The 16,638-nt window shown below is 34.8% G+C and overlaps 1 protein-coding gene across 13 annotated transcripts in view; it reads left to right on the plus strand.

Annotated features, from left to right (window-relative positions):
- Nfib (nuclear factor I B) overlaps nt 1–16,638 on the plus strand; it is a 232,832-nt gene that overhangs the window by 123,265 nt on the left and 92,929 nt on the right. For all 13 annotated transcript variants that reach the window (XR_007340890.1, XM_048783950.1, XM_015502588.2 and 10 more), the window contains exon 3: nt 11,991–12,044. Coding sequence is in view for 12 of the 13 variants with exons in the window: in XM_048783950.1 (XP_048639907.1) it covers nt 11,991–12,044 (54 nt within the window). In the remaining variant the exon portion in view is untranslated. The remainder of the gene's footprint in view (nt 1–11,990; nt 12,045–16,638) is intronic.

The following is a 16,638-nucleotide window of genomic DNA, read 5'->3' on the forward strand; positions in this document are numbered from 1 at the left end:
AAATCTCCTAGAAGACTGTATTTTGAGCTTAGCATTGAAAATCTAATTTTTTTTTTAAATTTTATCTTCATGTAACAATATCATGCTTTGGGATAAGTGATTTCATACTTAGGACTGAATGGTAGCAGTGCTATCTTACCTTTTAAAGGCAATCATAAATCGTTGAAAGTGTTAATATTCTAAATGTCATCATAGTTCATCTGTCTAATATTATTTGACTCTATTATGTGACATTTATTTTGGAGTGGTAAATACATCAAACTTCAAAAAAACATATCTGTCAGAGTCATGAAAAGTAAAACTTCTGCCAGGTAGTTCAATAGAAGAATTTTGCGGGAAGGACCAGTTACAGTGATCTTAGAAGAACCCAAGAGCCAAATGAACAGTAAGGCAACCCAGCCTCAGCATCCATAGGAGTCATCCACCACAAGTAGGCTGTAAGGGTCAAGAGAACAGGTGTTGTTACTAGAGCCCTTGACCTGGAGCTGCCCAAAGGGAGTGTGAACCTCACAGGGAGAAACTTGTCCAGTGGAGAATTAGTTGACAGTTTGAAGACACCTGTTGAAGCAGAGAGGAGAGAAGAAATGTCTTCCTTTATCTTTTATTCAAATTTTCACACTCCTGATGGTGGGACTTGGTCTTGAAGTCTGTTGTTGTTAACAGGACTGGGAAAGGTATTCTTCAGGAACGAGTGAGAGATGGATCGAGGACAAGTTACCATTCCATAGAAATCCTTATTTTGAGTGGTGGGTGTAGTGGTGCATGCCTGTAATCCCAGCGGCTCAGAAGGCTGAGACTGGAGGATTGTGTATTCAAAACCATCCTCAGCAATGGCTAGGCGCTGAGCACTCAGTGAGACCTTATTTTTAAATATAATACAAAATACTGGCGGGATGTGGCTCAGAGGTTAACTGCCCCTGCATTCAATCCTCAGTACCCAATCCCACCCCTCCCCACAAAATAAAAGAAATTCTCATTTCCAGGATGCAGTAAGGGAAAACATTCATTTGAGGCAAGGATCCAGTTTGTATGGTATCATTCGTAAGTCTTATCATACCATTGTTTCCTACTGACATTGTGTATTATATTACTGATTTTTAAAATTCTACCTGAAAATCTACTTTATGGCTTTTCATCTTTTCATTATAGCATGATTATTTGATCTTTGAAAATTTTTGAAAATTTTTGAAAATTCTTGAATGATCTTCATTAATTTTCAGACTTTAATATGCTTTAAATGTCAAGAAAAATCAGATTTTCTCTAATTAGAACCAAAATTTAAAATTCAAACCAACAATTGATAGGTTCAAATTGTTCCTGTGGCAACTAACCTCTGATAAAGAATTATGGAGGACCTCCTTATTCTCATTTCCATCTTTTAGAGGTAGCAGGAGGCAGAAGTCCAACTGCCCTTGTAATTAAGCACTGTCTACAACTTGGAAATAATGNCCCACACTTTTTTCCTCAGTCCCCCCCCCCCTTTTTTTTTTTAATGGTCATAGTCAGTGGACATGCCTCTCATCATTTTTTTTTTCTCATTTCCCAAATAACCATAGTAAGGAGTAGTGGATTCCATGGTGGGCTATAGGAGACTCTTTAATATTCTTGGTTAGAATTATTTATATTTTAAACCTTTCTCCTAAAGTGTTCATTCAAAAAAATATTGTCCCCCCGTAATTTTTGTATCTGTCAGGTTGTAAACTTTTCAGAGTTCTTTCAAACATTATTCCTTTTAGTGAAATAATCTTGACTTTCCCTGTAAAAAAATGAAAAAAATCGGGTTAGCTATGTTTTGTTAGTATTTTATCAATATAATTGAGTTACTTTCCTTTTATGCAGAGTTTTAATTTGCAAAAGGAAGTTACTATCTTCTCGTTTGTTTCCTCATTTTATCCCTTTCAAAAATGTTAGCTCAATGATGTATTATTCGAGTAGTTTTATTCCTGGTAAATTGGCTTTTGCCCTGAAAACATGGGGACAGAAGTTCTTTGAAGGACTTATCAAGGAACTGTTGGAACATTTAATATCATTATCTGCCACATCAGCAAGCTTCCTGTTTCATCAAGTGACTTCTCTGGTTTTTTTCCTCCAATATTATGATAAAGGTATTTTATAAAAAGAAACAATAATGAGTGTCTGATATACAAATCTATTTTGCCTTCAGAGAAAGTATGCTGTTTATAGTGCTACTTTATTATTCAGTGCAGTTCATGAACCTTTGGATTAAGTATATACATTTATTTTTATATGAATAATATCATCAATGACTGAAGAGCCATGATTTCATAATAAAGCAAAGACTAGTTAACTAATATAAGATAGAGTTTCCCATCCATTTTCCTTTCTCTAAGCTCATCTAATGATTTAAACATAAACATTTTAACTACTTGGCAAAGTATCTTTTTAGCTAACTGAAAGGAGAAATCTGTGTTCCAGTAAAAAAACCAAATAAATATATCTTTTCAGAAACACATTTCTATGCTGTAATAAATAAAATACTGAAAGGAAAAAATAATAAGAATGTGACTTTTTGGTCATTAACTGAATCAACTGCTGCATTTGTGTTTATAGAGAGGTTACAGACACTTAAAATATGCAGATAACCAAACAACTCAAAGTTATGATTATTATCACTGGCCTTTTATTTATAATGGGAGGAATAAAAAATGTGTTATCCTTCATCATGCTGTTCACTGTAAAATGGTGGTTATGGTAGAAATTGAACATTGACTATATGCCAGAATACTACCAAGTAATGAATAAAACTAACATAAATGTTGACCCCATGGATTTTAAAATGTAGCAGGGGATTTGGACACTAATCAGTCCTTTAGCTACCTATGTTGTTGATGTTTGCAAGGGGCAGTTCAGAGTGAACATAGAGGAGGACTAATGAGGTAGGCATTTTTAAATTTTTTTTGGAGGGGGAACTAAAAAAATGTATTTTAAAAATATATTATAGACTTTCTCTACAAATACTTGTCTATATTTTCACTGCCATATGAAGTTTTTTTTCTCTCTTTTATTTCTAATCCCCTTGGAAATGATTAAGACTAAAACTTTACCTTTTTTCTTATCCAGTTTTAAATAACTGGGCAAGAGAAAAACAGACTCAGGCATCAAAGAGTTTGCTTAGGATAAGAGGCTGGTAGTTAATGAATGGGACCCAGGAGCTCAGACTCTCCAGTCAGTTTGGAGAGAACATACCCTGCTCTTGAGAAGTAAAGATGGCAAATGAAGTATTAGAAAGTATTAGAATGAAGTATTAGAAAGTATCTGGGTTTAACCTACGTATATAGTATTATATTAAGTTTGGGGAAAATACATGAAATGACATAGCATAGAAGGGCCATGTGTGCACAGGAGTGTGTGGGACAAAACAAAGCAGCTACATGGGTCAGTGTGCTAAATGGTGTCAAAATAGCTGTTGAGGACTTTGGAGGTAAAACAGCATTTATTTTTCCATTCTTTCCTCTTAAAAGAAGCATTAAGACTAACAGGATCATAAACATTGCCTTTCATTTATGTTGAAATTCTGCATCGATTTTTCAGTTTCCTCCCATAATTATGTTTTTGAATCTGATGACATTCTGGTTTTCATTTTAAGATTCCTATCTCACCAACTTTTGTTTTGCACTACATACATTGCTATAAAATGCAGGTTTCTTGGTTTCCAAGGGTCGGGGGAAAGTATATTACATAGTTATAGTTGAAATTCAAAATGTCTCCCAGATGGAAAAGACAGAACAATCATCTCATCTTTTCCTACTGGATCTGGCCAGGTTTTGGAAAGGACTTCATTATTTTCATGTGGCAAACTGCATTGGCAAATCGTTCCTTAAAGTACGCAGTGGCGTGTTCATCTAATATTATGAGATATGGGCAGCATTTATGAAAGATTATAAATCTTACAACTCTCTTCAGAAACTTAAAATACAGCTGGAAATGTTTTGCTTCCAACAAACATGCAATCTTCATAAAATTGGAAAAGAAATGTTTTGAATAAATAATGTTTTAGTTTATTTCTCTCTAGTGTGAGAACTATTTTTTTAGTCAAAATCATGCCATAAAACTCCTCCCTCCCCTACTTTAACACCCTTGCCTCTGTATTTATATTATGCTGGTGCATTTAATTTTTTTTAAGTATGCCAGATTGCTTTGCCTTGTTTTTAAAGATAGAAAACTGGATTTGCTCCCAGGGACTCTTTCCCTAACTAGGCCAGTTTAAAAGCTAAACAAGAATTGAGTCAGTTAATTAATTTAAATGAGATTACAAATCAAAAACATATTATGCAATCTTGATTTAATTACCACATTTTATTTACTTAATTGAAAACACACTGTAGAAAGTTAGCAATCTTGACAATGACCAGCGTGGTGTCTTTGTATTCTATAGGTTAAAAGTGATGCAAGCAAGAAGTGTAGGTGATCCTGATTTTGACCTTTGGTTCACTCAATCCCTGGATCAGTAAATGGTCATTGAACTTAGTCTTAGGGCAGGAAGCTCAGATTCAACCATCCTAGACTTCATTTGTTGGTCTTGGTGCTAGTTGATGAAGTACTGCAACTCTTTGCTCTTGGATGTCAGCACGGTGACACTTTTCCTCAGTTGTATTCCTGTTTGCTCTGGTCAGTAGTCCCCTGTTATGGGGCATGATTGGCTCTCATACCCATTTGACATTTTTTTCCCTTAAATTTCAGTAGTCTTTTTAAAAGTTTTTTATTTTTTAATTAATTCCCTGTGGGCAAATTTTAGTCTTGAGCCCAAACAAATCCTTATTTTAATCCTTGGGATATGAAATTTGGAATCTAATCTTCCTGTAAAGCAAAAGTGACTCTTTAAAGAAAGTTTAATAAGGGAACTAGTGGAATATATATGGATAAGGAATAGGATATATTACATATTGACTCTTTTGTTCTATATTTTCCTTTGGTTAATGAAATTGCTTTATCTGTAAGGATTCTCAACAGAGTAAGTTCTTTTAAAACTGAGTTTTGCTAAATCATATATTTAAAAGTCATTGTTAACCAATAGAAAGGGTAACTGAAGGTACAAGCCTTCAGACATGAAGTAAAATAGATTGAAAGGCATCATTCAAAATATGTGGAAAACCATATTTCCCAAATATTATTTTGGTTCTGCCAAGAGTATTTAGAGAAGTTTGATTTCTCTTCTTGCTCACAATTGAGCTTAAGGGAGGGGATACAAATTCAGCAAAAACATGTCAAGGACTCCATTAGCAAGTAATAAAGTTCATGCTTCCCACATATAGATTGTTAACCAAATTTTGCAATGACGTGAACTCCCAATAAGAGACAAGAGTAGAGAGAAGCAGGAGGGATACAGGGAGATAAGGGGAAAGAATCAGTGAGCATTTCCCACACACTTATGAAAGACAAGAGGGCACTTACCTGGTTTTCCCATGTATCTTTGTGTTATTTTAATAAACATTTAATAGAAGGAAAAGAAAATACTGTAAAACTATAATTTTGTGTCACCCCAGTTGATAAACCAGCTCTCCATTAAAACTGAAATAGTGTTGTCACTGTATTGGAAGAAAAAAAAACATGGCAAATTATGTAATAGTAATTGTGATTATATAAAGCTCACTCACTACAAATCCCAGGGAAATCAGTCCTGACACTCAGGGAACTGTCAAGAGCAAGATACAGTGCTGTGGGGAGGAGGGAGGGGAGTGAAGGAGGAAGACCTGCCCAAGGAGAAGCAGTCTCTCCCCATCTTTAAACAGTACATGTTTTTGTCTTTTCTGTTTCCCTAGTATAAAGTGTGTGCATTTGTATCCCATCCTTCAAGTTTTTGCTTTTTATATCTTGACTTTCCTTTCTTAAGTGATTCTTTTTGGCATGCTATGTATTGAATTTGCACAAATATACAATTCTAGTATGTTAGCAATTAATAATGTTTTAGAGAGAAAGAAGCAGACTGTTCTAACCCTTAAAAAAAATCTCCTGGTATTCTTTAGTTGACAATGGGCTATTTCTTCACCTGCTTAAGGCAAAGGAATATGACAAAGGGCTCTTTATGACATGATGACTAATTTTAGTTCTAGCAAGAAGCTATCTGTAGGTTAACAGGTTACCGGTTGGGTTTCATTTACTCTTCTGATATCCCTTGATATAAAAGCTATATTGTTCTAGAATCATATAATTTTAGAGTTAGAAGGGACTTGACAAAAAAAAATTTGCCTTGTTCAGTCCCTTCTTTGCACCCAAGTGACTATAAATTAAAATCGTGTTTCTCAAATTTGGTTTTCCTGTTGGTACTCAAGTCATGGTATCAGAGAATAAAATGAGCCCCTGTGATAAGCTTCACTCAGGAATAGAAAAGTAGTCTATATAATGTAGGTCATTAAAACTTCTTGGCCACCTCTGTGCAAATTGGGGACCTTCTTCCTGGACCCCCAGTAAACACCTCCTTACTCTGCAGAAGAGCAAAAATTGATCCCTGATGCAGAATAGTTTATCTCATACCCTCACTCCAGTTTCATTCTTCATTTCTTTTTTTTTTTTTTCATTATTTCAATATTCATTGGGAAGGAGGGAAGCAGAACCAGCCCTTACATTAGCCCGGAACACTCAGCCTGGGAAGCGCGCATCTGTTCCTTTTCCTTACCACAAAAGGTTTATCTGTATGACTTCTAATATTGTTTTTGTGCTGAGTGGCATACCTAGTCTTTCTTCTTTGTGCATATCTGTAGTTTATAGACCAGTTGTTTTTATTTGGCTTTACCAAATGTGCCAAGGCATTATCCCCAAACTTAAGGCTAAAAGACTAAATAGCGCAGCATCTCTGCCATTATGGAGTTCAGAAGTCAAAAAGGAATGACCTTCATATGAAGACTTAAGGGAGGAAAAAAAAAAAAGCAGTTAGAGGCATTCTGTGCAAGACCCTGAGGCATGAGTGCTGGTACACTCAAGGGTCCAGAAGGCTAAAGTGTGACTCAGGGGTTGGTGGGGCCAGATCAAGTTACCTTTAGTGACACATTAAATAACTGGAGTTCTTTCTGTGGGTATTTGGAATACATGTGAGTTTTTTTTTTTTTTTTTTTTTTAAGCAGGGATTTAGCCTAATCAGTTTGGGGTTTTATAAACATTGCCTTGGTAGCAGAGTGAAATATGTACTAGGTTGGGAGATCATGTTATTTTTCAAGACCTCACTTCTAGGGTGACTTCCATCTGATATCTTTCATGATGTATTCTTGCCCACCCTTACCAAGAAGAGTCAATTTTTTCTTCTGGATATATATTCCTTTGTATCACAGTGTTTTTGTTTTTTTTCAATTTAAATTACTTGTTAACTTATAAACAAATAATAAATTATAAATATTTATGGGGCAAAACAGTTTCTTCTAGCTTTCTGACATATATAGAACACTATTGATGTCTATAATAATCCTATCGTGCAATAGCATACCAGGGCTTCCTACTCCTATCTGACCATAACTTAGTACCCACTGATCTACCTTTCCCTAGTATTTTCTAATTTGTACATTCCTATTTCATTGGGTCATTTTTAAACTTCTAGAAGGCATATGTTCTATATTATTTTATAAAACAATACTTTAAAGACCATTATTATAAACCAAAGGAAAATTATAAGCACAATGGAAAAAAGGAGTGTGTGTCACACAGTACTAAGCATTTGGATATAGACAGTGCTCCATAAATCTCATGATTTCTCTTTTAATTGATATCTACATTAATGAAATATTTTCCAATTTTGATGATCTACTCACCTCAGAGAGTTGCATTTTATTCACACCAGAAAGTTAGTGCTTAGTAACATTTTATACACCATTACTTATTTATTATCTTATATTTATTATATTATCTTTTTTTACTTCTGCCAGGCTAACTGGAAAACATTAGGATTTTCTTTGTTTAGCAGAGAGAATCTAAGCTACATTTGAGTTAGAATCAGCCTCTCTCTAACACGTCAAGTTGTGTATAGAGTTCAATGACAATAATTATAATTTCCTGCTTAGGTAGAGAGAATAGCTAAAAGTTTTTTTTTTTTTCAATTCTGAACCAGGTTTGGAATGCATTGGTAAAGGGAGGGAAGGTGAAGTTCCCAGGAACTGCAGGATCATTTGGCATTGGGTCATTTCAAGATTTCATCATGACCACTCAAACAGCAGTGTGTCTGAGCAGGTGGCTCAGAGAGGGGAAATGCATATGACCCTGGCCATTTAGGTCATTTTGGTATCCCAGGGTCTTCCATAAAACTGGCTCATTAGGAAAGCCTAAGCACTCCTTGGGTAAAGCTAAGACATTAGAATAGCCATAAAAGATTGACTGCTTTTTAAAAAGGACTGAAGAAAAGTTATAAGAGTTTTCAGCGGTGTGAACAGTTCCAGATTCTTGGAGAAAAATCTTTAACCTGGCAGAGGGAGGAGTTGATTGAATTTTAGAACTCTCTTCATTCATTGTCTTCTTTTCCTAAAAGAATAAATTCATGTTTAAATTCACACTTGTAAACAATAAAGAGAACAGAGTGCTGTGGTGTGCACTTTTGGTGCCTGCTACTCAGGAGGTTGAGGCAGGAGGGTCACTTGAGCCCAAAAGTTGGTGGCCACATGGTGAATCCCATCTCCAAAAGAAAGACACACAGAGAGAAAGAAACAGAGAAGCAGGGGTGGGAAGCATGGGCCTAACCCTCTTACATAGCAATCCCAGGCAGGCAAACACATCTCCATGTTCAGTAGATCCACTAACAGACGTTTTTAGATGTACCACTGGACTGGACACAGATTATTTGTATATCTTTTCTCTTCTTCTTCCTGAGAGTTAGTCCATTAAAAATTCTAATCCTTCTTTAAAATGTGGCTTCATGTTTAATAGTGTCTTTCATTTGTTGATTATGTAGGACTTGTGTGGACCAGGGTTTGATGCATGATATGTTGTGATCTTTGCAGTGATCTGAAGTAGGCAGTAGGATTGCAGTTTTCAAGATCAGAATGCAAGGCTCCAAGAGATCGGAGATCTTTGTAATTCTGTACAGGGTCACACAACTATGAGGGACAGAGCCAGGATTCACTCCAGCATGCTAGACGCACCCATGCACGCACACACACACACACACACACACACACACACACACGGTAGGGAAACTTGAGCAAAGTGGTGGAAGTGGTTAAATAAAACCTTTGAGTATAGAGTAATTTGACCTAGGTGGTGAATTGGAGGGTTTTAGATGTGGTCTGAATAATTCCTTCTCTGAAGTCAACCACAATAACAGTTCATTTTGGTTTCTCTGCCAACTGCGACTCCCTGGTTACTTCCTTTTCCAGCAGTTGGAATTAAGTGACCAATATAAGGTGACATAAGAATTAACAGTAGATTTTAAATAATTTTAGTATTTACTGTCTGAAACTAAGTGTTCTGTATTTGCTTGCATAGGGGTCCTCTTCTGTGTTTTGGGGACACAATATATGCTCTTTGGCTTCAGGAGAGGCACAGGCTTTGGAGTATGAAAGAGAACCTGTCATTGCGCTTTAGTAAACACCAGATCATTTTAGAAAGTGGAATTGTTACAGAAAGCAATGTATGACTCAAATTTAGGGTCCACTCAGTTTTCTCTCAAATACTTGTGGGTCTTTTTCTCCCTTCCCTTCCCTTTCTTTGTAAGTCTATTTGTTCAATTGAATTTGGCCTGCAGTTGGAAATGGGAACAGAAAGTAATTAAAGAAAAAAAAAATCCCAAGTAGGATGTTGTGGTAATAGGGGATGCCATTGTGTTAACTGAATACTTTCTTAGGAATGGAAGAGACTTTCATTCTTTATTCTACTGGACCCAAACTTTAGCCACAGATAGTGGGAAAGTTATATGGTGCCACTTTGTCATCGATACAACTGAACATAATAAAGCTCATGTACTCAACTCCTGAATTAAGACAGCTGCTGCAGCTTGCCTAAGATAACAATTTTAACGTACCTTATATTGTGTCATATCTAGTTATGCATATCTAGACTTTCATAAATGTGAGGTAGCTGTAGAGAGAAAAATTAACAGTTGAGGGTCTGGTCAGTGGGTATGTAATGCATTGCTAAGAACTCATCTCCATGTTAGAATCACTTGAAAAATTGAATTGTAATTGTAGTATAAATGCTGAAAGGAATCCATCAGAGGAAATCAGGGCAAAAATAGCCAAGATTGTAGCAAAATAGTATAGGTTGTTATTTTCATGTAATGATTGTACTCTGAGCATGGAAGATGTCTAATATTTAAAGGAAAGGTTGCTCTCTGGATCTCAATTCCAGAAAAACTAATAGAAGAATTCATGGGAGATGAGAGGTGAGATTTTTCAAGAGCACCAGTCTGAAGGAGACTGTAGTCAGAGCATGGAATGCAAGAGTGGTTCTTTCCAATTCTTTATTTCCATACTTCCATACTTCCATTTCCTGAAATCAGGAACTAGTTGGAGGACAATGTGGAAATCACTAAATATGTTTGCTAAGATTTCACAAAATCTGTTTTGGATGGGAAAAGCTAAAAGACAAGGAAATGAGATGAAGGGTAAAATTCTGCTTCCAGGCTTAAATCTAAGCTACCAGGTATGTAGCAATGGGCTGAAGTAAATAACCAAGTTTGATACTGGGGGAGGAACCAGCAGGATGTTCTTGCATTAATAGTAGAAGTAGCAGTTGCAGTGTGTTAATCATTCACCTGGAGGAACAGAATAACCCTGATGAAAACAAAAAAACCCAGCATCTGACTTTTCAGCTTAACCAAGATGAAATACCTTTCCTGGCTTAAGTATAATGACAAGGTTTTAGGGAAGACACTTGTTACTATATGGCAGTCAATGACAGAGCAGTCTTCTGTGCCCCACCTATCATATTTTGGTGAAATGTACTATCTAATTCGGGATTGTCTTTTCTAGGCAAGCAAGGAAGGCTGCTGAGTTTGAGCCATCTATTCTTCTGTTACTGAACTACAAGCCTAGTACACTCACAGCCACAAACAGCATACTGAGAAAGACACAAAAGAAGTAGGCAGAATCTTTGCCTCTGTTTAGGAGCATGCAATTTAGTAGGGGAGACGAAAGTTAAATACTAGAACCAATGAAAGAAGATTACAAAGCAACCTGCAAGTAAGGGTATAATAACACAGGGCAAATGCTGCAGATAAATGCTCTAGGGACACAGAGGCAAAAGGGTGAGCAAAACACTACAGTGTGAGATCAGCCAGGGAAGGCATGCTGTCTAACAGTTGTATATCCTCTAGGTTCCTTTCTGTAGCATCCATGAGGGATAATGTGGAATAGCGAATTCAGATAAACTACATCGATCTCTTCCTCCTAATCTGAAAAATCTGTCCATCTATCACAGATGGAAATTAAATCGATCCAATAATTTGCTCTCCACAAAAGCATGTTGGTTTCTACCTAGTAATTTATGCTTTTCCTGGTGTTTGCAAATTGATTGCTATTATGGGATGTAGACAACTCTGGGCCTAGTTCCAGTAGGTTGGGGGATTATTGGAGTGGATATGTGTACATGCGTGTGAAATCCTGGAAAAGCAGGCTCTCATTTCTGTGTATTTTACTCTTTGAATAAAAACATATTTTCGGGTTTTTAAAAAGCATGTTTAATTATACTCAGATTGCATTTTTAAGGGAATGTATCTGCTTTATTTCATATTTCCACTGACTGACCTTGATATTTGCCTAACCTTCAAAACATCTTTAGTTGCTTTGTAGCCAGACCTTTTGTTTCAGAAACGCCTTGCTCTATCCCAAGAATATTATGGATTAATACTTGATTTTTTTTCTTTTGACGTAGAAATATGTGTAGATATTCATCTGGTTTGATGAATAAAATATTGCTATCAAAAGGCTTGGGAAAGGATACTTTATTTAAACACTCAGTTTCATTGTTGTACCTTATTTTTTTTAAGTCCTTCTGAGGATTGTGAAATTCTTTCAAAACAAATTAAAAAGAAAACATTTTCTGTGATTTCTTTACAGATTCTGGACAATCAGGAAGTCCAAGCCACAATGATCCTGCCAAGAATCCTCCAGGTAAATATGTGTTCCAGGACGTTTGCAATCTGACATTGTTGGAGAACAAAGGTACCACTGTATAGATAAACACCCCATAATTGGTCAGCTGCCTATTTTGTTCTGGCAGGCAGGTATGATTGGGACAAGATGTGATTGTGTTTAAGCCCTTTGCAATGGCAAATACTTCTGTATTGGCGTCATCAGTATTTACCTAATCACCAATGTTTTAATTTTTGTTCATATTTCTTTAAAAGTGAACGTGTGTATATTTTAGTTGTGTACCTTTTAGGTACTAAAAATCATTGCTGTTTGAAAAGCCAATAAACCTTTTAATCTTTTTTTTTTTTTTTAACCCAGGAGAAAAAGTAAAATTTTCTCTAGCTTATTATATTCATCAATTTTCATTACTTTATTGGTGGTGGTGGTTGGTTATGTTTTCACCAAAAGATTTTTGCAAGGATTTTTATTCCATAAGGTTTTTATTGGGTTCCTAGAATCAGGAAATAATGAAAGTAGGATTTTTCCTTTAGTACAAGGTATGCCAAATACCCTCTATTTTCAGAAGCTGTTCCAGATCTGAAAATGGGTTTTTATAACTTGACCATCTTCATGGTTTTTGTTGCTCTAAAATCTGAATATATAGCATTTGCTTTTCATTTACAAGCAGTGTTTTTTCTCCTGAGAAAATAATATAAAACTAGTGCAGTGAAGGATTTCTGTTTTTTTCATTATTTTAAGAATTTTAATCACACCTATAACTTTTGGTTAAAAAAAATGCTTTAAGAATAAACTAATGAAAACAAAACAAAACACAAGACAATGGAAAGCAGTCCACACACCTGCCTCCCACCTCCTCAGATAATCTCATCTATCACTTCTCTCAAAAATAAGCCACAAAAATTACAGAAAATCATAAATATAAGTTTATTTCCTCAGGCAGACTTAGTTTTAATCCTTCATTATTTGATTTTCCACGTCACAATACTTGGCTAATATGAAGTTCAAATACCTAAAGAATCCCAAAATTGCACAAAAACGTATTAGATCAGTATTCTCTTAAAATGATATTAGAAAGATACAGCAAATGGATATACAAGTAAAAATATAAAATCGAAAAAGAATTTATTTTTTTTCTGAGTCTTGCTTCTATTTTGTTCTTTATTTTCACTTGAAAGGCATTTTTTTTTTTGTTCCAAGCAAAAGTTAACTTACTATTTTAGACAAAATTGTAATGTATATCAAGAGTGGTTTGTAGTTCAAAGACAAAAATTCTAATTAAATACATATTTAAAAGGTATATTAAGTTGATATTTCTTTATCCACAAATTGGCTATTAAGAGCAAAACATAACAAAAAACTGAACAATTCTAAATGTAAATACCAGTTAAATTTATTATTTTGTTTTTGTGTAAATGGAAGATTAGAATTATTCAATTATTTTTTTCCAAAAAGGCAAATTGTTTATATTGTTAGAAATGTTTCAAAGTTGAGAAAATTTTATTAACTTAAAATGTCCCTTAATTTTTCAAAGATTTCTTCTTTTTAGTTGACTATTTTTTTTCTGAGTAAAAGTGAATTGTATCTAAATACTTTTCAAAAGCCTCCTTACTCATCTTACAAAGAATGAGAGGGAAATAGCTTTGGTAGAAAAAGAGTTGATAAGTATTATAAGCCAGACCAAACAAAGGATATGTTCTTTGCATTTGAATGGCAGCTTGATTGAAATTAATAAAGCATTTATTGTTGAAATGCATTTTGAACATGTACAGAAGGAATTATGTGCACCTAAAAATGTTCTCTACTTGAGCTGGATGAATAACCTTTGTATAGTTACGTAATGACAAAATTTAGTTTTTCAATCTTTGTCCAGAAGCTTGGTTAAATTTTTCCTTTGCTATATTCAATGTAGATCTCTTAATTTTTCTGTTTTTATGCAATATGGCAAACAGAAATAATTGAGGTGCAACACCTCTGATTTTTTTCCATGTTGAATTTTCCTCAGAAATAAAACTTTTGAAAACTATATTATGCAACTGTCAAATACACATTCAACCAAAATTAAATAGAATAAAATTAGAATTTTCTTTGATCATTCAGAAGCATTCCATCATTTTGACATGCTTTGTGTATCATTAGATTTTGAACTTAACCTAGAGCTTATTAAGGAAATTTTGATGAAAACAAGTTTGTTTTTGTAGTACCTAGAAATAAATAAAGCCACTAGGAATATAGATTATTTTCTAATTTAAAGTGGAAAAAATATTAGAGCTTATTAAGGTTTTTGTTTTGTAGTCAGTTGGGATTAAATTATTAGTATTTAAAGCTCCTTTCATACAAATAAGTGTCTTAGGTGTTTTGGAGCATAATTTATCTTTAGGAGGCTCTTTTCATCTTCCTAATTTCGCTGAAATGTGAAATCTCCAAAGTTGAGATTCAGTGTCTTGAGAAGGCACAATCCATTTATGGGAAAATTTAATCCACTGCATAAGCAATGAAATAGACAAATCACTTTGCTGCTTTCAGTGTTATAGCAAAGAGAAGTTGACCTCTGAAAAACATCACCTTGATTACCCACACTTTTTTATCACTGGTAGATTTCTGCTGGGAAATGTGCAGCCCATGGAAATTGCTACCATCTATTCCTGTGTTTATTTCCCAACAGCTTGGGAAGCGAGAGCAAAAATCCAAGTCCTTCTGGAGATATGGGCTCTTTGAAATCTGTTCCTGACTATTGACATGAAGGTGGAATCCCATCCAGTCATCCTATGAGTGCAAATGCTTGCAGCTGTATACCCACACATAGCCCTGCTCCCCTTTGGCTTTTCTTCAGCAGCAGACCTGGCTGTCTGACTTGCAGGCTCATTCCTTGCTGACTGAGAACTTCTGAAGGGTGACTCTGAAGTTCTTCGTATTGTAGTATGAACCTCTGTCGATAGAACTTGAGTCTTTTAAATATTTTTTTTAGTTGTAGTTGGACATAATGTCTTTATTTTTATTTATTTATTTTTATTTGGTGCTGAGGATAGAACCCAGGGCCTCATGCATGCAAGGCAAGCAAGTGCTCTACCACTGGGCTACAACCCCAGCCCAATAGACCTTTAGTTTTAACTTGTGTTTTCTCAATTGGAATTAGTATTTTCGTGCAAGCAAATAAAATCAATACATTTTGGGGAGGTGGAATATTGATATTTGTTATTTTAAAATCATTTAAGTAGTATTTTTGGTATTTGCTATTTATAAAATAATCAAATACTCTTTAGGGTATTTCATTAAACCATCTATGACTTAATGCTTTGTTTTTATTCTTTGTTAGATGGCAGGCATGGGCACCATTATCTTTTTAGAGCCAAAGTACTCTAGAAGTCTGATGGCACCCAAGGACATGGAATAGTTATTTTGGTCAAAAGCACTAGGCCACTTCATCTTTTTAATGATGCACATCTCCCTTGTGCTTATAACAGAGCCAGAAATTATATGTCTGAATTCATTTACTTATTTTTGAATATTAAGCTAACCCTTCCTAAACAATAAAACTACAAGAGTCCTCTCCCAACTATCATGGACTAAACAAGGGTAAACTCTTAACTTTGGAACATGGACTCAGATGTAATTTTATTTTCAGTATTTCAAACTCCACCACTACATTTAGGAAATGTGTGATTGATTGGGTTGTAATCTTTTAAAATTAGCTCTGACTTGCTTTTTTATTTTGTGTTTCAACATTCCTTGGGCTGTGATCTTCTAGATTTCCCAAACTGGATAATTTGCTTAATGCTGAAATGGTTGGTATCCAAGGAAAACAAGGAAATATAGAGGTTGTATTTTTTGCCTAAGTCAGTTCCAAGATGAAACTAGAAAGGCCATAGTTTTGTGGGGAACTCTCTCTTGATTGGTAATATAGTAAAGAAATGTTGAATCCTAAAGCAGTTTTTGAAAATTTTATGATGTAAATTTTTGAAGTACTTCAAGTTTCATTAACAAGAATTTTCTTACCTGGGATGACATGGATTTAATATATTTTCCTTTTTGCAGGTTTTGGGTACATGTGCTTTCTATGTGTTGGCATTTGCATGTAGCTTGGTAAAATTTCTGAGTGCCATTAGGTCCACATATTGAGTGTGTCTAAAATATACTCTCTGGAACAAGGACAGGACTAAGTAAATAACTGAACAAATTAAACAAGAAGGATCCTATTAACTATAACAATATTTTTGTCTTGAACTTAACAAATTTTTTAAATCATAAAAATTTTGAACTCAATCTCTCCCCATCTTTATTTTATAGATACTGAAATTGAAGCCTACAGAAGGGCATCATGAAACTCATAAAAATCAACTAAATAATTATTAAGGAAACAGCTCAGGCAGGCATGGTGGTGAATGCCTGTAATCCCAGTGAGAGGGGAGTCTGAGACTGAGGCAGGAGGGTCCTAAATTCAAGATCAGCTTAAGCAACTTAACAAGACTCTCATTCAGAATTCAAAAATACATTTGATTTACGTGGATTATGAATCAAATGTATGAAATATGATATGTCAAGAGCTTTGTAATGTTTTGAACAACCAATAATAAAAAAAAGAAAAAAGAAAAAAAAAAACTCAAAATTCAAAAAT

This window comes from Marmota marmota, unplaced genomic scaffold, assembly GCF_001458135.2.
Source record: "Marmota marmota marmota unplaced genomic scaffold, marMar, whole genome shotgun sequence".
NCBI classification, from domain to species: domain Eukaryota; kingdom Metazoa; phylum Chordata; class Mammalia; order Rodentia; family Sciuridae; genus Marmota; species Marmota marmota.